We start from the raw sequence: 21,071 nt of genomic DNA, 5'->3' as shown, positions 1-21,071 counted from the left end.
ACTGGACGTGGACAATGGTCTTTTGCAATGGTCTTGAGCAAGCTTGTTTTCCCTATTTTTGATTAAACATGCAAAAGGTCTTCGCCATGTACACATTTTTACACTTTCTGGTAATTTTAGAAAGAACGTAGACACTGGTGAGGATATTTTGTCATGTTTGTATTTATTTATGTTAATCTGAATAGACAGAATAGGCCTGAAGTTTATGTGACACAGTGTCACAACTACAGCCATGCATGATCTTCAATATACCTAACTATAAATGCCTGGTCTCGCATCACTGCAAGTTAGGGTCAGTACTATTAATAGTAAATGCACTGACAATGAGCTTGAGCTGAATAACCCCCTCCTAAAAGAGCATGACTCATTTTCACAGAAGCAAATAAATAAAATTGAATTCCTTTAAGAAGAAGGGCACACGTACATCAAGCATCTCAGACAATGATGATCCAGGATCAACTAGCTCATCACTGTGCTCTAAAAAGTTTCATACATACATGGCCCTGCAGTGTAAGACAGTGGTATGGATGTGAGTGAGGCTCACAGGCAGAAGGCTCAGTAATAACTTCAGTGCAAAACGACATCAGGCAAGCCAAAGAAGGCCTGCAGTACAAAGACTGAATTTCCACACAGTAACAGAGAAACTGGCAAAAGTAAGTGGACTGTGTTGATCTATTTCATTCATATGAAGAAATTACACACACAGCTGAGCTGAGTAAGTACTACTCAATGCCTTTCAAATAGTGCAAAGTGCACTATTTGAGTTTAGGTGGACTGTTATACAAGCAACCTTTCAAATGTAAATTACTTGGTAATTATAGTTAAAGTAATCCCTTTACACTGTATGTCCAAATATTTAAGGACACCCCTTCTAATCAGTGCATCCAGCTACTTTCAGTTGCACTCTTTCAGTTGACACAAATGTGCAAATGCACACACACACACACACACACACACACACAGCTTGTCTAGTATCTGTAGAGAAGTATGGCCGAAAGAATAGGACTCTCTCTGGAGCAGATAAACATCATGAACCTATTGGCACAATGCTGCCTAATGCCAGGTGTGGGCTAGAGGGGTGTAAAGCCCCCCAGTATGGATGGTGGAGTTCCATCCAATACGTTTGGGATGGGTTAGGAAGTTGGGGATGATGAGGTGGGGTGGTGACCATCCTCCAACATCCTGACCTCACTAGCGCTCTTGGCGCTGAATGCAATCAAGTCATCACAGCAATGCTCCTCCAAAATCTAGTAGAAGGCCTTCTTCCTCCCTGGACAGTAGAGACAATTACTCCAACAAAAGCAGGAGTAACTCATTTTTAATACCCTTGATTTCAGAAGGAACGATGAATGAGTAGGTGTCCCAATACTTTTGTACATTTAGTGTATGTCATTTTTCACTTTTGGACTGTGAAAATTCTGAAGTCATGATGAATAAACCAACAAAGATGGTCTAAATGTACTCAGAATTAAAAATTCAGCCTATGATGCATTAAAATGTGTTTTTCTTCTTCTGTAAATTTTCCTGTTTAAGCAAAATATGCAACTATTAACCCAAAGCATAGAAAACTCTGCATCTGTGGGCTGTTTCTTACCATAAAACATGTTAAACATGCAAGGAACCTTATCAAACTCCATCAAAATATGGGCTGAATGCAGTCCCTGTTAGTTTAAGACCCTGTATTAGACCTAGGCCTAATTTTTAAAGCAACGGTTTAGACAAAGGCTTTGCAGAACACTGGAGTTGGTGGCTTTTGTGCCCCTATCTTTTTCTCTCTTTTTCTTTTTTGGCTTAACCTACCCTTTTAGGTTTGCAATGAGAGCATAGATCAGGGACTAAGGGTAAATCTGATCCATCACTGCCTACTCCACCTATTGTGGCCACTCTGGAGTACTTCCTGCAGCAGGTGGACGGGGTCAGGAATCAGCTGAGTCATCATACAAAAAATGAATCTACTCATTGTGCTCGTCATTTTTGCTTGTTATGTTTTTGTCCAGTTAACATCAGTCTGCAGTGCTGGTGTAAATGAATGAATTCACTTTTCATTTCTGAAAAATATTATTACTAACCAACGTTCTCCAGGTAGACCGCCTTTAGATTAAATATCTCTGTTCTGACAAGGACCTGGTCAATACCTAGGCTGTTCGACGGCCAAAAAAAGATTCCGATAAGGGGATTAAGATTAAGAGCGAGTGCTTGTGATGTGCTTATGAAGAAGAAGTCCTTTGGTAATCAACCAGTCTCTGACTCAGACTCAAGTCAATCCATCCACAGCCAATCCAGGCACTCCAGAATATTCCAAGCAAGCATGCCTGCACAGTACAAAGCTTGGTGGCTCATAAGCAGTCCGTAATTCTCAGCAACTGTTTTCCTAAGAGTGAGATGTGGCAAACACAAGCAGAAGAGGGCTCTAGGCCATCACTAGAGGGCACTATCACTCTTCCCAAATTGCCACTTGGCCTTTTTTCTGCACATCGCGCCTGTATGTAAACACATCCAAACCAGGCCCAAAGCAACAGATGCGTTAAACCATATCAGAATTAATACAGGAATTGAAAGCAGCCACTCTGCGTAGGAAAAAGACAAACCATCTGATTATTTTCTGCCTTTTCTACATTAGAACAGTAAATATTAAGAAATTAAATCTGTTTAGTAAATATTATAATCCATTTTTACATGAGAAAAATACTTTTTTCACAGTAAATGTGAAATTACTTTTGCTAACATCAACACCAATCCTTCCTTGATTGCCAAGCAATGTAACGCACACTATGTCTATGAAGAGTTAGCTCATTCGAAGTGGCCATAACCATATTTTATCATCTTTCTAAACATGTGTCCTGGTTAGAACTGCTAAAAAAAGAGTAATAAAGAGTGCACTGTCATGTACCTTTAAAGATGAACACTAAACGTGGCTTAAAGAGATTCAATCCACTGAATCGGACTCCTGTCTTTCTTAGTCCACAGGTTTAAAAGGTGTGGAGGAAGCCTTCTGAAACACTATCAGTAGTGATGTAGATTCCCAGCCAGCATGCTCATGTGGGGCTAGGTGGATCCAGGTGGGCTCACTGTACATGTGTTGTTACTGGGATCCAGTTGGGCTTCCCAAGCGGGCCCCATCATTACAGCCCACCCTAATCTCACGTGGGTCCCATCTATTTTCCAAATATGCAGTGTACAACCCAGATCGGGCCCATGTTAAACCCCTCCTGGTCCCATCCCTGACCCTGGGGCCTATATATGGCCATATATCGGGCCAACATGGAACCCATAGACAAAACTTTCTGGTTCCTAGTTGGGATACCCATACAGGCCCCACATGCGCATGTTATAGGGTTTGTTAAACATACTGCAATATTGCCGCTGTCACGCAAAATCCACATATCTCCATTTTCCTCCTTTTTTCACTTTTTGGCATAATGTGAATCTAGCAGTTCTTCTGTATATTGTATCAAAACTGCACAATGAATGGACCAATAGAAATTACTTCTTTTTACATTGACTTCCACTAATAGTTCGGTAGGTTTTTTTTCTTTCTACAGTAAAGCTGCCGTTCTGGAGATACTAGGTGTTTGTGTGACAGTTATGATATACACGATCATATCAGAATATTATGACCACCCCTGGTTTGGAATTAACTCGACCTGGGACACAGTCACAGATGGCATTTACATTTAAGGCATTTAGCAGACGCTCTTATCCAGAGCGACTTACAAAAGTGCTTTGCTATTTACCCAAAAATAACCTCAGCTAGTTTGAATAGGCTAATAATTCAAAGATCCTCTAAGTTTAGACACATCATCATGGGCAAAGGACGCCATTTGACTGATGTCCAACAGGGCATGATAATTGGGTACCGGATGAAGGATGGTAGCATCTTGGTAAATGCTATCTTTCATTCATTGTTGCACTTTACGCCCAAAACACAGCCATGCTTAATTAAGAGACTTGAGTACATGTCTTTTGTGTGTTTTCCTGTTGTTACAAAAGCAAAGACACACTCACGCCCTAAATCAAGCTGCACGGTGCACACTTGACAATCTGCCTAAAGGCAGCTAAAATAGGGCCCACTGACTGCCTCCCAACAGCATAACAGTGGTGTCCCAAGGGCCACTGATGGGAAGAAAGGGGAACGATGACTCGGGCTAGTGGTACAGAGAAATCGATGTGACTCAGTGGAGCAGATAACCTCTATAACGAACACCTTCCATCACCCAATACAGTCCATGCCATGACGTCCTGCTAGCTCTGATCCAAGGGGGGTGATCCAACTATTAGGCAGGTGGTCATAATATTCTGATCGGACTGTGCATTTCATTGTCATACATGGTAAACCTACACAGACATACTCAAAGTTAAGACAAAGCAGTCGGCTGAGGGATACTATCTGGCTTTGGGCAGTCTGCTGTTTATATTTCTCCTCTGATTGGTCAGGTTGTTGAGGACGCAGTTGTTGGCCAGTGAGACGGGGTTGGATTTGAGGGGGCCTCTCCTCGACTCCCAGTAGCTTTCTTCCTCCACTCCAGCCCCCTCTTCTTCTTCCTCCTCCTCCACCTCGCTCTCTTCATCACTCCTCTCGTCACGTTCCACCTGAGGATCACGTTAGAAAATAAAAGTCACTCACTAGTAGTGCCACACACACACACACACACACACACACACACTCTGTGATACTACACTTTTAAAAGAGGTGTGTGAGTATTAGACAAACTAACAAATTAATTCATAACATGTCTGGAAGAGTTAAGAGAGTAAACCCCTCACTTTGCCCAAGAAGACAAATTTGTAGACCATGCGGAGAATGAGGTACGCCCAGAAAATGTGCAGCGCCTGCAGCACCAGCAGCACGGTGTTACAGAGGTAATAACCCGGGAACGGGTCGAAGAAATCCAACGACTCCACTAGAGTTGAGTAGACCACCCTGGAGGAACAAGGATTAGACAACTCAGAATCCAGATCATGGCTGTTTGTTTGTAATGTTATGTACTCAAAGAGCCCATATCCTATAGTTTCCCTGTACACTATATGGACAAAAGTATTGGGACACTTTTGGAAGAGGTGGGTCTGTGTTTGAAGACAGCAGCAACTCTGCCGTTCAGACACCCTGGGGAAGTTCTTTCCATCACTTTGGTGCCAGGACAGGTCTTTCGTGAATCTTAAAGGATGGTGGGTCAAACCGAGCCGTACTTGAAGCTGGAAGGGCTCTTGTTGCAGATCGGCTTTTGACCATCGCCATCAAGTACGGAGGGGCTGGCTGGTCCATTCTTGGCTTTGTATACCAGAGTGAGGGGTTTAAATCAGGCAGGCAGCAGCTTCAGGAAGCCAGTGAAGAGAGAATGAAGCAGAGGAGGAGCTGAACATGGCTGAACTCTCATTGCTGGTCCCACACAGCAATGGGATTTCAGTCTGACTAACCTACCAAGTGTCTAAAATCCTATCAGATACTAGTCACATGAAGCGACCAGGTGTAAACGGGGTCCTAATGTTATCAGTGAATGCGAGCTGTTTGGTAAATTAATGGGTAACACCACTGTACAGCATTTACTAGGCTTGGGTTCAATACCACTCAGGACCAATAAGAGTATCAATAAGAGTTCCTGGGCAAGACTCCTAAATCTACATCCTCATGACTGAATGTAAGCAATGCTGCCAAAATCAACGCCAGATCGCTGCTGAAAATGACACATCTTTATGGCTGAGGAAATGTGGGGGCTTATCATGCACCAGCCTCAAGGTGGCAATCTAACCGCACCAGCTGTGGAATGTTGGAAACAATAATAACGTGCTATTATAGTCTTCAAAGAATTGATCTCATATTCTATCAAACCAGATTTCTCAGAATCGATCAAAAACAAAGGCTGTTTGTACTGTCGACAGGGACTGCTGTATAAATCAGGGCTGCCCAAACCGTTTGTCTTGGGGGACCAGAGCGCAATGTTTGTGGTGGGCTGAGGGCCAAAACAAAGCACACATACACAAATACACTTAACGGACAAAAGTATTGGGACACCTGCTCATTCACTGTTTCTTCAAAAAACAAGGGTTTTAAAAAGAGTGTATCCTGCTTTTGGTGGAGTAACTATCTCTACTGTCCAGGGAAGGTTTTCCACTAGGTTTTAGAGGAGCACTGCTGTGAGGATTTGATTGCATTCAGCGACAAGAGCGTAAGTGAGGTTCATCATTCAGAGTGAGGACAATCATTCCAGAGAACACAGTTCCCCTCCAGCCCTGTTTAACTGCCCCAGAGACTCCTATTTTATTGGCAGTGCTCCTCTGCAGGGACTAAACAAGCGGTGTGTGCTCAGTGTAGGCCTTTCTGCTTCTTGTAGCATCTCTGTTTTCATGCAACAGAATGTTTAGCTGAGGAAAACTGGCCAGGCCACAACCAGACCGGTCACGCCCCCTTCACATGGTCCATGGCTCAGCCTGAAAACACCTCGCACATTTATACCACAGCTTACCTGCATGGAAAGATGATGAGACGGGTTACGAGGAAAACCACAGCGAAAAGAACAAACAAGCTGTCGCAGGTTTTCCTCCAGCCAGCGTAGTTAAACATCTTAGCAGACTGTGAAGACAACAGAGAGAGAAATGGCAGGTCGGAGAGGGGGTAGCATCAGTGCAGGACGCAGAGATGTTTATCGAATCACATCTAACATAACTGAGAAACAATACACGAGTGGGAGTGCTAGAACACGAGGTACTGGCACTAATGTGCTGCAGTCGTAGAAGATCTGTACACTGGCCCAGCAGTCGGAGTAGCCCAAGCGCTACCATTATAGCCCGGGGGGTCGTGAGTAAGAATCCCAGGCCATGCCGCTTTGCACATCAGCGGCCGGAGTCTGGGAGAGCACAATTGGCCGTGCTGTCTCCAGGTGGGTAGATGGCGCTCTCTGTCCCCTCATCACTCTAAATGTGATATTGGCCAGCATAGGCATCTGCTAGCTGGTATGGTGGAGTTGGGTACCCAGCACTTTCCTCAGAGTGTGTCGGCTGCCTGGAAATGCCGCATCGGCCACAGTTTGAAATGAGGCAGTGGCTGGCTTCAAATGCATCGGAGGAGACGTCCTAAGTCCTTACCCCTCTAGTATTGGGAGCACTGCTAGTGCTAAAGAGCGTTACTAACAGGTGGGTTAATTGAAAGTATTTAATTTCAATTTTTATTACAAATATTTTATTACAAATTACAAATACAATACAGTAAAAACACTAACAGCAGATAGGTTGGCTAATATGTTTATAATTCACGTGGGCCGTCTTTTACTTGGTAAGTGCTGGTATCATTGCTGGGTTACGTGTGCATGTGGTGGAGTATTGCTTGAAGAGCTTCGGGTAGAGTAACATTATCAATTATCAATACTGGCACTCCTAAAACTTCTCCCAGCCAAACAAATTAATTTGGGGGTTCGGAAGTTACTGTGGTGTAATTGCAGGTAATTAACACACATTACAGTTGAGCGCTTATTCTCCATGGTCTCCTATCGGTTATTATTAAGTTATTTTCCAACTGTCATCAAACATCAAAATAACACAAGTTAGAACAATTTAAGAGAAAATGACAGTAAATGTGCTCAATCAGTCCTAACACCTTAACACCCCAATGCTTATTACACACTAAGGTGTGTTACTCAGTAACTTCATTTACATGACACTCTTACAAGGTTGCTCATATTAAAGAGGTGGGCCAATGTAGTGTTAGGAGTTATGCCCAAGGACTCTTATTGGTGGAGAATGCTGGTCTCCCACATGGTGTGGTAGCTCACTGGCAGGTAGTGGTGTTAGTGGCAGGTGGGGCTGTTCTATATTAAGGGGTTAATACGACCAGGATTGTCAAAAATAGAATTATAATTCAAATCATCTTTATATCAATAAAACACAAATGTATGGTTTTAATTTTGTCACTTTGCAATAATCAATGATTATTTCCAAAATTGTAGCTTTGCAAAAGAAGTAGAAAAAATAAAAATAAAATAAAACATAAATAAATTAATATATAATTTTAATTTTATTTGTTCTTTAATTTGTTCTTTACATGGACACTGTGTAAAGTGCATCTACAAAAAAGCTAAAATCTAAAGTGAAAATATTTTCTCATTGGGAAAATGACCTGTACATCAAGTCAACACAGTGCATTACTTTGTTCAGGGTAGGTTCTGCTTATCAACAAGTAAATCTGTAGCCCTTTCACCTTGACACAGTAACCAGTGTGATAGTAACCAAGGCTCAAGGGCGTGCCATAAGATGCCGTCACTGATAACAAGGCAGAACGACTACATGCTTTATGTTAAGATGATTAAAGGCATCAGTAGGATAGGTAAGAAGATTATGCTAGTCTGGGCCATGCAGATTTATATTGGCTGCTTCCATTATGCAGCTTTTCAAAAGGAGGGTTACTCTAGTATCCATCACACAGCTGTGAAACAGAAGACCAGTGACCGTCATTATAAGTCATTATAAGTAGGTGGAGCTTTGGGCGGGTTGTTTTAGGTGGGGCAGATCTTTTCTTTTGCACCAGTAACTACAGGTGTGCAAAAGTCAGGCAGAAATCACCTTGTTTTTGCTCCCAAAGATGCCAAAATAAGGCAGAAGAGGCCAAAAGAGAAAGCCTTCACCAGCACATAGTTTCACAGTGTCATCAAATTGTTAGAAACATGCCACTGGCAGAGAGAGTGGAAAAGCCGGTCTTCCACACAAGAACTGACGGAACATGATCTGGATTTTACCTCCAGCAGGAAGTCGGATGAGTCATGCACGAGCATCACGATCGTCCCCACCCGAATGTAGTTGCCGCAGTAGGAAAAGCCGATCAAGAAGATGGTGGCGATGTGGTGAACGATCTGCTCCTTAAAATCCTGCACACAACAAACTCGACGGTTCAGTAAAATTTGTTCATCTAAAGGCTGGTTTTTAGACTTATTTTTCAGTCACTATTAAAATTGTTCAACAACTACTATGATTTCTTCAGTATCCGCTACAAATTATTCAGTATCCCCTCTAAATGATTCAGTAACTAATATGATTTTTTTTAGTATCTACAATGAATTATTCAATAAGTAACCACTACAATTTATTCAGTAAGTAACCACTATGAATTATTCAGTATCTACTATAAATTATTCAGCATTCTCTATTAATTATTCAGTGTCTACAATTAATTATTCAGTAAGTAATCACTATGCATTTTTCAGAATCCCCTCTGAATGATTTATTAACTACTATGAATTATTCTGTATCCTCTCTGAATTATTTTGTATCCCCTATGAATTATTTAATGATTTATTAACTACTATGAATTATTCAGTATCCCCTATGATTGAATCAGTATCTACTGTACATGATTCAGTAACTGCTATGCATTTTTCAGTATCTACAATGAGTTATTCAGTATCCACTATGAATTATTCAAGATTCTCTATTAATTATTCAGTATCTACAATTATTTATTCAGTAAGTAACCACTATGAATTATTCAGCATCCCCTATGAATTAGTTGGTATCCCCTATGAATTATTCAGTATCCCCTCTCATTTATTCATTAACTACCATGAATTGTTCAGTACCCCCTCTCAATGATTCAGTATCTTCTGTGAATGATTTAGTAACTGGTATGAATTTCTCAGTATCTACAATAAATTATTCATGAAGTAACCACTATGATTTATTCAGTGTCTAATATGAATTATTCAGAATCCTCTTTAAATTATTTGGTATCTGATCTGAATGATTTAGTAATTAGTATGAATTTGTTAGTATCCACTATGAATTATTCAGTATCCCATCTGAATGATTCATTAACTACTATGAATTATTCAGTATCCTCTATGAATGATTCAGTATTCACTATGAATTATTCAAAATTCACTATGATTCAGTCAGTACCTACTAATAATTACTCTAGTATCTACTTAACAATACAGACAAGGTGAACTTTTCCCACGTTTTAGTTCAAAAGGTGGTAGATTTGATCCCACCAGCTGCTCCAGGTGAACCCACCCTGGTTAGGTCATTAGACAAATGTGTGAGCTAAATATTAAGTTCTTACTGGTCCCAGGAGCAGATTCTCTTAACACATGCCAGCCACCAGCCTCCATAATACCAAGGATGATATGGTGTGTGTGTGTGTGTGTGTGTGTGTGTGTGTGCAGAGTGATTAATTAGGGCCCACAGGGCAGCACTGCTAATCTGATGAAAATGTTTCCTCTCCTGAGGTTCATTTCATTTGAACTTCCTTCCGGAAATTCCTCGTTCACCAATGAAGGGAAACTGCAGCACCTGTGTGTCTCCAGCACATTCAGCACACAGCCTGACAGAAGTCTGGGGACACTTTACCCACTTGTGAAGTTCGATTTTGTTACTGTTACCTTTTATTCATGAGGAAATGAGGTGCATGTTTCAATCAGATCATTTAAACCAGTGCTTTCTTCAGTTTGACTGGTCTGATCCAGCGTTCTCCAGGGTGTATTGTCTGTGTGTATGGAAGAGGTTTAAAAGCTCACTTTGCGTTTGACGTCGACAGAGACGCAGAACAGCAGTGACCAGTAGAAACTGAGCTCCAGGAGGTAGTACCAGTATTGGGCCTCAGTCATAGGCTGCAAAAAAGAGGACAATACGCATTAAGAGAAAGTGAAAGAGAAAGACTTGGTTAAACACAGAGAAGTCAAAACTCTCTTGTTTTGCACTGGAGAGCTGTAATTACTGTCAAAATCAGTGGCTTTAATCCAGTATGAATTGGCATGAGTGTTTTGCAGACTGACTGTATTTACTGTGGAGTGATTTTACTTTTTACACAATTTTACAGAATGTTTTACAGTCTTATAGTAATAATCGTTGAGTAATTCTTATCCAGTATGAATCTGCAGGGTATGAAGTATTTACAGCCAAACAGTAATGATTGTGGAGGGATTTTATTCCAGTATGAATCTGCAGTATGTAGTTTTTACAGTCAAACAGTGAAAAATATTGAGTCATTTTCATCCAGTATGAATCTGCCAAATGTGTTTTTTACAGTCAGAAATTAACTAAATTCACTATTCCAGAGTTCTGATTCTGACTTTCATCCAGAGTCTGCAATGTGTCCAACCTTCACAGTCTGACAATAATAATTGTGGTGTAAGAATCTGCAGTGTATTTACATAATCATTTTAATTCATACTAATTAAAACCACTCCACGATTTACAGTCAGACTGTAATTATTGTGGATTGATTTGAATCCACTATGAATTTGCAAGGTGTAGTTTGTTTTACAGTCTGACAGTAATAAGTCTGGTAGGAATCCGGTATGAATCTGCAATGTGTAGCATTGACAGACAGTCTGAGAGACATAATTGTGTGTAATTTCAATCCAGAATGAATCTAATTGTCACAGTCTTTTACAGTGACCAGGGTATCAGTGGTAAAATCAGGGAAATTACACAGTAAAATTGCACATACTACAATTCCCAACCTGCTCGGAAAAAACTCATTCAGTTCTAGAGAATGACAGAGAGAGGAAAAAAGACAGAGAAACACTCTTCAGTATCAGGGGCCCTGCCAGGGATCTTGGGACCTATGAGAATATATTACACTAGGCCCCACAACCCTAACAATTCTGCCAAAATACTCAATTAAGACATTTTTATTGCCCCTGTCAGTCTAGAATCGGACTTCTCTGCCCCATTACAGCACCCCTGCTCAGTATAAAAGGTAATATGCTCCAGAAAGACTCGGTTCCAGACAGTAAAGAAGTCCAATCTTGCACATGCACTCAAGAACCAGCCTCTGTTATAGAAGTATGCATTTTTTGGACTACATTTATTTACAGTTCCTGGAACACCCACAGAAATGATCAGAAAAAACAATGTCCATATTTCATCCTTCTTCAACATCGCTATTGCATGGTCAAGCTAACAAATCTGAGACACTCTGATAAGGACCAAACAGTGATGTTCTAGACAACTGGGTCAGAACATCTCCAAATCATCAGGCAGGTCTTGTAGGGTGCAGTGATCACTACCTACCAGAAGTGCTCCAAGAAAGGACAACCAGTGAACCGACAACAGGATCATGAGCTACTGAGGCTCACTAATGCTCATGGAGGCCCCACCTCACAACTTACAGGACTTACAGGAGATCTGCTGCTAATATCTTGGTGCCAGCTATTGCCACCGGACACCTTCTGAGGTCTTGTGGAGTCTCATGTCTCCAATAGTCAGATCTGTTGTGGTGGCACCTTCTCCATGAGGGGACATACTCAATATTAGATAGGTGGTGCTAATGTTATGGCAGTGTACAGTGCAGCCTTAGTCCACCAGTCAGCATGAAACACACCTATGAAAGTTCAGCCAAAGCACTGGAGCTGGTAGAGGGTGGGACGAACTTTTTTGGGGTGTGTTTTGATGTCATTTCCTGGCTGAAATGTTAACATTCCAAAAAAAAAAAAAAAAAAGAGTAAAGCGATCAACACAATAGCGGGATGTTTACGGACTGCATCACTCCCTAAAATTCACATCCTCCTTCTTAGAGAAAGTGTTGGCAGGCTCTCTGTTATTTGGCTGTTAAAACACAATCAAGGAACAGAAAGAGTCCCTCAGGCCATCTGTAATACGCTGGCATAGAGCAGCTCTGATGCTTTAGGTGTTTTCAGCTCGGCTTTGTGTCCATCAAAGTGTCTAGCTTGACATGACGAGCAGCTTTTGCCTCAATACTGATTCGACAGAATGTACTGATTCTGTTTTGGTCCAATATGTGTTTGAAACAGATGTATGACAGCTGATTAGGGCAGACATCACAACAAGGGATACAATGGGTTGACTTGGCTTTATTTCTAGGCTAGGACAGTTCTTTTTTCAGTGTTTTTATCTTTAGTGCAAATGCATCATTAGTGCAAAATGATGATATTTAAAAATAGTGTCCCCAAACTTTTGATGGGGAAATACTGGATTGGATCCTACTGTGATTGGCGAGCTTACAGAGAAAAGCACCCTGACATCAAGTTTTCTGGCATTGTCTGGCAGTGTGTCCACTCTGTGCAACTCACCTGTCTGGGGTGTCCTCGCCAGCACTCCCTGTGATCCCAAAACCAGGGCGTCTGTGTGAGAGGGGGGTTGGGGGGTGGGGTTAGCAGGACAGGCTACATTAAGAAATGGCAGGGTGTACATATGTTTCACATTTACACAGTTGAGTTTTTCAATTGCCTCCCTTTCGTCTGTAAATGTGTTGATCGAATACACTTTATGGACAAAAGTATTGGGACAACAAGGGTATTAAAAAAGAGTGTATCCTGCTTTTGTTGGAGTAACTGTCTCTACTGTGCAGGGAAGAAGAAGACTTTCTACTAGATTTTGGAGGAGAGCTGCTGTGGGGTTTGACTGCATATAGTGTCAAGAGCATTAGTGACGTCAGGATTGTTGGATGATCACCACCCACCTCATCCCCAGCTCCCAAACTCGTCCCAAAAGTATTGGATGGAGCACCACCATCCATTATCCCAGGGAACACAGTTCTTCTACTGCTCCACAGCTCAATGCTGGGGGGCTATATACCTCTCTAGTCCACGTCTGGCCTTCGACAGCATGGTGCCATAAGGTTCATAGGGTTCCAGGGACTAGAAAAGCTGTGCGTGTGGCAGTTATGGGTTTAAAGCAAAACTAAAGAGGAAGGCCTCAGCAGATCAACTCCATTTAGGACGAGAGGGTGTATCTTTCAGGATGGTATGATTGATATCCTTTCCCAGTTGAGAACTGAGGACAGGGGCAGTGGACAGTGTCTCAAACACTCACGTCAATCAGGGAGGCGAGTCCAGCAGCGAAGGCGATGAGGTAGAACAGAAACCTCCACCTGAGAAGAGAGAGAGAGGACCTGTGTGAACACCTCAGTGTATTCGGACACCCCCACATTATACCTACAGGAGCTTTTTATGATGTCCCCCTTTGCTCTAAGCTCTAACAGCAGCAGCAGATCTGGAGCTCTGCAGTTATTGAGTCAGCTGAGCTTAGCACTCGGCCCTGACCCGGCTCTGTAACTTTACCTGATCGGACACTCGGTGGACACTGAGCTGCCCTCTGTGAACTGTTCCTCCTAAACGCTTCCACTGTTCAATAATAATAATACCACTCACAGCTGATGGAGAAAGATCTAGGAGGGAAGGTCTAAATTTCACCAGCTGACTTGTTGTTGTTGTTGGTGCAGCGGTGTCTCCTATTACATACAGAACCACGCTGGAGTTCAGTGAGCTCTTTAGAACCTCCCACTCTTTCAGTAATGTGTGGAAAGGCAGACTGCAGGGCTAGGGGCTTGATTTTATATACCTGTGGCTAAATGAAACACCTGAATTCAATGATTAGGAAGTGTGTCCAAATACTTCTGTCCTTATAGTGTATGTCAACGTATTATCACTGTCATGCAAAATGAAAAATGCATCTCCAATACAGCAACTTTACAGATGTTCCATTAAAGCCTTCTTAACTTTTAATGGAAGTCAATGTAAAAAGTTTTTTTTTGGAGCATTTCAATTGGTCCGTTCATGATTCATGTAAAGAACAACTGGCAGATTCACATTATGTCAAAACGTGAACCGCGCAAATGTAAAACTACAAGGTTTTTGCTTGAGAGTGATGATATTGAGAAAACTGAAATGTCATGATTGGAAGTATCAACAGTGCTGATATATCGATCCACCAACTCTCAACTGAGCGAGCATGTGGAGAAAAACAGAGTGTGCTCACGAAGCCTCGCAGAACTTTTTGCTGTTGCTGGGCTTGTCCTGGTTGCGGCGCAGGCGGAGCCAGAGGTGGATCTGTCGGGCTGTGAAGCCGCTATGCTTCTCTAGACTCAGGAGATCACCCTGCGCAGAGAAGAATGCAATCAAATCCTCACAGCAATGCTCCTCCAAAATCTAGTAGTAGGCCTTCCTTGGACAGCAGAGACAGGTACTCTACTAAATGCTTTTAAGACCCCTGATTTCAGAAGAAACAAAAAATGAACAGGTGTATTAGTGTATAGACGCTATCTGGACAAAAGTATTGGGACACTATACCTTTGGATTAAAAAAAATAATATATATATATATATATATATATATATATATATATATATAATGTACACATGGTCCTTTACTGACTCAGAAGCTGTCTTCTACAGCATAGCTCAAAGCCATCTTTGTGTTTTTAAGAGTGTGATGCTAATAATGGACCCGGAGCAGCACTTATTCAGAGAGTGGTGCTTCCTCAGTTGGCCTATGGTCTAATGAGCCTCACAGGACCGGGCCGGGCTGGGATATCTCTGCTTAAATGAGCCCCATGATCAGTGGGCTGAAGCAAAAGACATTTGAGTTTCTTTCCTCTGATTGTTTTCAGAAATTTGGTGATTTGACTGTAGCCGTAGCCTAGGTCAACACGCTAAACATAGAACAAATATTAGGATTCCTCTGGGCCGTCGCTGCGAAGCCTTTGAGGCATAATCAAACATAAAATGAAAATGTGAGGTTTGCAAATGATCGAGGAAACTGCCAGAACAAAGACTGTTCCTCTACAACACAGTGTAGCGCAAGAACCGAAGACAGGTGTCCTTGTTCCATAGTGAGGACAAAAACAGCTGATAAATAAGTGAGGTAATGCCGGTTTACTGTAATGCAAACTAACACCGCGCACATGGAGTCTCCACAAGCCTGTGCTTGAGTCAGGCAGGTTGCTCCAAGGGTGGGGCTTTTCCAAGGGAATTTGAAGGAGATCCATTCCAGTATTTATAACTGAAAAGGGCGTAAATACAGAGCAAGCCGGTTCTCTCTGTGATTCAATGCCCCTAGCCATCACATAGGATTGCTCAAATCCACCAGCACACCTGCTTTTCTTTTAATGAAGGATTGATTAATTAATACCTGTCAACATAACTATAACTAAAATATGGTTTAGGTTAAACACCCACAACACTGTGGGGGAAATTGTCCCCTGGGTTTTGGCGTCTTAGCGAAGTTTCAATAGCAGTTCATTTGGTTTAGGGTCCTGCAGGCGTCTGAATGTAAACCCTACACTATTTAAAGCGTAAAGAGTCCATTTAAAATCATCAATATTTATAAACTTCAGACATAATCCAGGTAGTATTTTGTTCAAACAAGAGATTTGTCCAACATAATCCACTTTATGTCGATAAATGACATTTTCACTGCCCCAAACTTGGCTAGTGCGCCCCCTAGAGGTTGAAACATCAGTTCTGCTGCGTCTGTAACTCTGCCTCAATTTATGACAACATAGAGATAGAGTTCCCTCTACTGCGCAGAGACCTTCCAAATACTGGAGCACTTATAAAGCAGAAAAACCTTACACTGGCTCCGTTTTCCCAAGAAGTTCATTTCCAAGCTCCGCCCAGAGTCATCGTGTGGCACCAGGCCAGCAGGGGGCCCCCCAGGGCTGACAAACTATATTAGTGGCAATGTGCAAAGTTTGCAATTACAGTAGAAGAGATCTGACCTTCCTAAGGGGGCAAATGTACACACACACACACAGCTCGTCTAGTCCCTGTAGAGAAGTACTGCCAATAGAATAGGACTCTCTGGAGTAGATAGGCATGAACCTATGCTGCCTAATGCCAGGTGTGGGCTAGAGGGGTATAAAGCCCCCCAGCATTGAGCTGTGGAGCAGTGGAAGAACTGTGTTCTATGGAGTTACTTTTGGGAGGTTGAGTTGGGGATGATGAGGTGGGGTGGTGATCATTCAACATCCTGACATCTCTAAAGGCTCTTGTCGCTGAATGCAATCAGATCCTCACAGCAATGCTCCTCCAAAATGTAGTAGAGTACCTTCTCCCCTGGACAGTAGAGACAGTTACTCCAGCAAAAGCAGGATACACTCTTTTTTTTTTTTACTACCCTTGATTTCAGATAAAAACAATGAATGGGCAGGTGTCCCAATACTTTTGTCTATATAGTGTATCTGATATTATCATTTATTTATCAGGGTAACGGCTCTAGAACCAGGTGTGATTGTGTGATTATTGGATTATCCTCCACAGACCTGTGAGAAGTGTTTCTTTTTCTGCAGGTAAAAGGCCTCCAGTTTGGGGTGAGGTGGAACTCGAACACGCATCCTGTCAAACACTCCCAGTGCCCGGCTGAGAGGCAGAGCCACAGCCCTGAAAAAGAGGTATTGGCGTTAAGGCGCCCTTCCTGAACGAGTGTATGACTCAGTACTCTGACACACCCTCTGGTACTGTGGCTGGCAACACCTAACACTTTCTCATCTGTCCTGTGGCTGACATCTGGCCAGACAGCTTTGTTTAAAACTGATACGGCCACTGCTGCGTCCAATTCATTGGCTGAGGAGGTTTGTGTGTGTGTGTGTGTGTGTGTGTGTGTGTGTGTGTAGCTGACAGGGCTACCAACTAAGGTTAAGGGTTATTGTTACATACATAATATACATACTATGGGATATAACATTACATATAACATACACTACATGTCCAAATGTTTGTGGACATCCCTTCTAACGAATGCATTGAGCTACTTTATTTTGCACCCATTGCTGACACACACACAGCTAATCTACTCTTTGTAGAGAAGTACTGCCAATAGAATAGGACTCTGAAACTACTGGCACCATGTCTACTAATGACCCCCCAGAATTCTCTGGAGTGATAGATGGTGCTCCATACAATACTTTTGGGATGAGTTGGGAAGTTGGGGACATCCTGACCTCACAAACACGCTTGTTGCTAAATGCAATCAAATCCTCACAGCAATAGTCCTTCAAAATCTGAAAAAAACTTGGACCCTGGACAGCAGAGACAGTTACTCCAACAAAAGCAGCATCAACTCTTATTATTATTATTATTTTAAATACCCAAAATAACAATGAATGAGCAGGTGTCCCAATACTTTTGTCCATTTAGTGTATGTATAATCATACAATAAGGTTTTAATGCATTCCTGTGTGCTTGTGTGTGTGTATGTGTGAGAGCTTGCATGCGTGTGAGTAAGTAATTCAAGAGGCTTAATCAGGTGAGAGTAGGTGAGGAGGTTCCGGAGATAAGGCTGTTTGTAGTGACACCTCCAGTTTCATTGGCAATGTAGGAAATGAATAAGACCACAGTTATCGACTGTAGTTAGGATGCCACGGCTAGAGTAAGCCTACGTTATACGTTGAAATATAAGGGAAAGGGTTAGATCATATAGGCTATTAATATAATTAATATAGGCTAATATTTATTGGTTTTGAACTTAGGCCTACTTGACCCATCCCCCCAGCCATGGCATCCCGGCATCCTAACTACGGTGGATACCTGTGTGTCCCAAGTGTCCTCTTTTTCTGGAAAAACAAACAATATGTCCCCCTCGCATTTGCATCAAATACTTTTAGGATGATGATGAGCACACATTCAACCAAATGTGTCCAAACGTTTGACTGCTGCTGTCAATGCTGGGTTGCCATATCACCCACAGATCCAATCAGCCAATCAGAGAAGACGAAGACCAGACTAGACCTGCGCAGGTCATTTGCGTACTTGGTAGCACCCAGCCGTACATGGCACCGTGCCCACCTGGGAGTAAAACCTGACTCCCAGTTAAAACCCAATGACATTTTCTCTTTATTTCTTACTTAGGATCCCCACTTATTGGCCATTTTATCAGAAACACCGGCCATATGTCCACATTGCAGGTGTACAGTTAGGTGTAGGCCATCTGCTGCTGCACAGTTCATCACGTTCAGCCCCCATCTACCTCATCCATCAATGCAAAGGGACCATGGAAAGGCTGGTGGGCCAGTGTCTTTAGACCCTGGAGTTCCTCACATCCAGCCAAAAGGAAAATGACCACTGATGAAGGACACAAAGATGGCTAACACACACACATACACACACATTGTGCATCAACAGATGGCCCACAGTCTCTAACTGTGCACTAGTAAGGTAGAGCTACAGGAGATCACGGGATCCACTACACCAAAAAATACCTGGGTAGAGGGAAATAAATACCATGGTCAAATATAACAAGCCTACAGAGTTTCTGATAAACTGGCCACCCCTGGTTTTGAAGCAGATGGACGCTAAAACATGCAATTCAGGGTAACTTCAGGACCAGAAACCACTGGTTCACTGACCTTTCGAAAACGAATCGGACAGCGATGAAGCCCAGAGCCAAGGGAAGGCTGAGGAGTAGGTCGCGAGGAAGTGGACGACGGGCACCCTCAATCGCGTCGTCCCCGACGTCCTGCCATGACCTTCCAGAGGGAAGCCAATAGTGCTCCTTCCACAGCCACTGGTTCAGCAGCTGCTCCATCCTAAAACACAGAGAAAGAGTATGTGTGTGTGTGTGTGTGTGTGTGTGTGAGTGTGTGTGATCTTAATCACCGCCTGCTTAAAGATTAATACTGTGGTTGATATTTATAAATAAGGAGAAATCTAAGACCTTCCAACACTGCAGGTTTGGGGGCCAAAGTGGGAGCCGTCAACACAGCGGCTCAAACCCTGAGCCAAACCAACTTTGGGATGCTGGTAATGTTGGTTGAACAGCTTGGTGATGCTGATCATGCTGGTTGACCAGCTTGATGATGCTGGTTGACCAGCTTGGCAATGCTGGTAATGCTGGTCAACCAGCTTGGTGATGCTGGTAATGCTGGTCAACCAGCTTGGTGATGCTGGTGATGCTGGTTGACCAGCTTGGTGATGCTGGTGATGCTGGTTGACCAGCTTGGTGATGCTGGTTCACCTGCTTGGTGATGCTGGTAAAGCTATTTTCTTCTTATAATAACTGGAAATTCATAATTAATGTTTGACATATTTAATTAGTATGTCAAAATAATGACATCCCAGATAAGGAATACATTTCCATTAGGAAGCTATTTTTAGAGGGGATCCCCATAATTCAGTACCTTAAAATTCTACAAAAAGTCTACAATTATCGTGATATTATCGTGATATTACAGTTCTGTCATATCGCCAACCCCCAGCCAGAGGGAAGCCAATAAGGGCCTCCAGTCTCCATTACCAGCCAGACCACCACCAACACCCCACCACATTCTCCCCAAGCCAGTGATTCCCTCTGATTTATCCCACAGCAGGATGGCAGACACTGGCTCTCACCAGCCAACGAGGGCAGATGGCAGAGGCACGGCCATGAAAGCAGCATGATGCTCTAGTATCGATGGGTAAGCTGATCAGTGATCAGACTGCAATATCGATTATTGGTCAATTAGAAAGAAAAGGGGCCTCAAGCACCCCCCCCCCCAAAAAAAAAAAAAAACACACCGTACATAAACTCATGAGCAACACATGTAAACATGCAATACTGCAAGACGTCTAAGCCAATATCATCAAATGCAAATGATCGATTAGGTATTGGTTATCGATTTCAGTTACCTGTCCATAACTATGGTGGTGGGGATGATGGTGGTGATGACGCAGGGGCTGTGAGTCGCAGTCTTGTGGTCTGATCTCCTTTATGAGTCCCAGATTTTCATTATGAGTGAAATATAAAACACGAATAATAACGAGAGCCGCTATTCACAACACACACACACACACACACACACACACACGCGCGCGCGCGCTCTCAAATACACACACAGGCAGCGCACGATTCCCGCACGGACCCCAGACTTGATCCTTTGGGGTTAAAAATAGTAGAAATCGATTAAATGTCCATTAAAATCCGAAAGAACGGTGGAATAAAGGCGGTGTTCGCGTGTTAGCAGCTGAAAGCCGCTGCGCTCGCAGTGAAGGCGCTGTATTGGCGCTGGGGGTGGGTGGGAGTTGGCGCCCTCTAGCGGATGTTTACTGCACATGCTCAGGCCTGTATGGGGGAAGGTAGTTCCAGAGGTGACAAAAGTACAGAGACCTATAGTGACTCTACTATAGGGCAAATGAGTACAGTCATATTACCCAGCTAGAGTAAAAATATAGAGCTAATACTATTTATTTTTGGAAAAACATGAAAACCATTAAAGGCTGTTCTTGGCTCCAGGTAGTTACATAATGAAGACTGATGGTCAATGGTGGTGGTGGTTGGTGTGGCGCAACGGTGGTTGGTGTGGCGCAACAGATAACACCACCGCGTTATAACAACACCATGTGGGAGACCAGGGTTTGATTCCCAGTCTGGGTG

General features: G+C 42.7%; 1 protein-coding gene across 2 annotated transcripts; it reads right to left on the bottom strand.

Moving 5' to 3' along the window:
• Window positions 1–144: 144 nt before the first annotated feature.
• cers4a (ceramide synthase 4a) lies at window positions 145–20,698 on the bottom strand. Of its 2 annotated transcripts, XM_072660465.1 has the most exons (11): window positions 20,327–20,698; window positions 19,069–19,248; window positions 16,987–17,104; window positions 14,704–14,822; window positions 13,759–13,816; window positions 13,017–13,067; window positions 10,497–10,589; window positions 8,724–8,852; window positions 6,462–6,568; window positions 4,765–4,921; window positions 145–4,590 (listed from the first exon to the last, which is right to left on the bottom strand). In XM_072660465.1, the coding sequence occupies exons 1-11, from the start codon at window positions 20,332–20,334 to the stop codon at window positions 4,384–4,386; spliced, it is 1,227 nt and encodes a 408-aa protein (XP_072516566.1). In that variant the 5' UTR covers window positions 20,335–20,698; the 3' UTR covers window positions 145–4,383. The 2 variants fall into 2 exon arrangements, with proteins under 2 accessions (XP_072516566.1, XP_072516567.1); XM_072660466.1 differs by lacking the exons at window positions 13,759–13,816; window positions 14,704–14,822.
• Window positions 20,699–21,071: the final 373 nt, after the last annotated feature.

The sequence above is a fragment of the Salminus brasiliensis genome, chromosome 17 (assembly GCF_030463535.1).
Source record: "Salminus brasiliensis chromosome 17, fSalBra1.hap2, whole genome shotgun sequence".
Taxonomy (NCBI): domain Eukaryota; kingdom Metazoa; phylum Chordata; class Actinopteri; order Characiformes; family Bryconidae; genus Salminus; species Salminus brasiliensis.
Note: the sequence above shows the minus strand (reverse complement) of the source record. Positions and strands in the feature narration are given on the sequence as shown.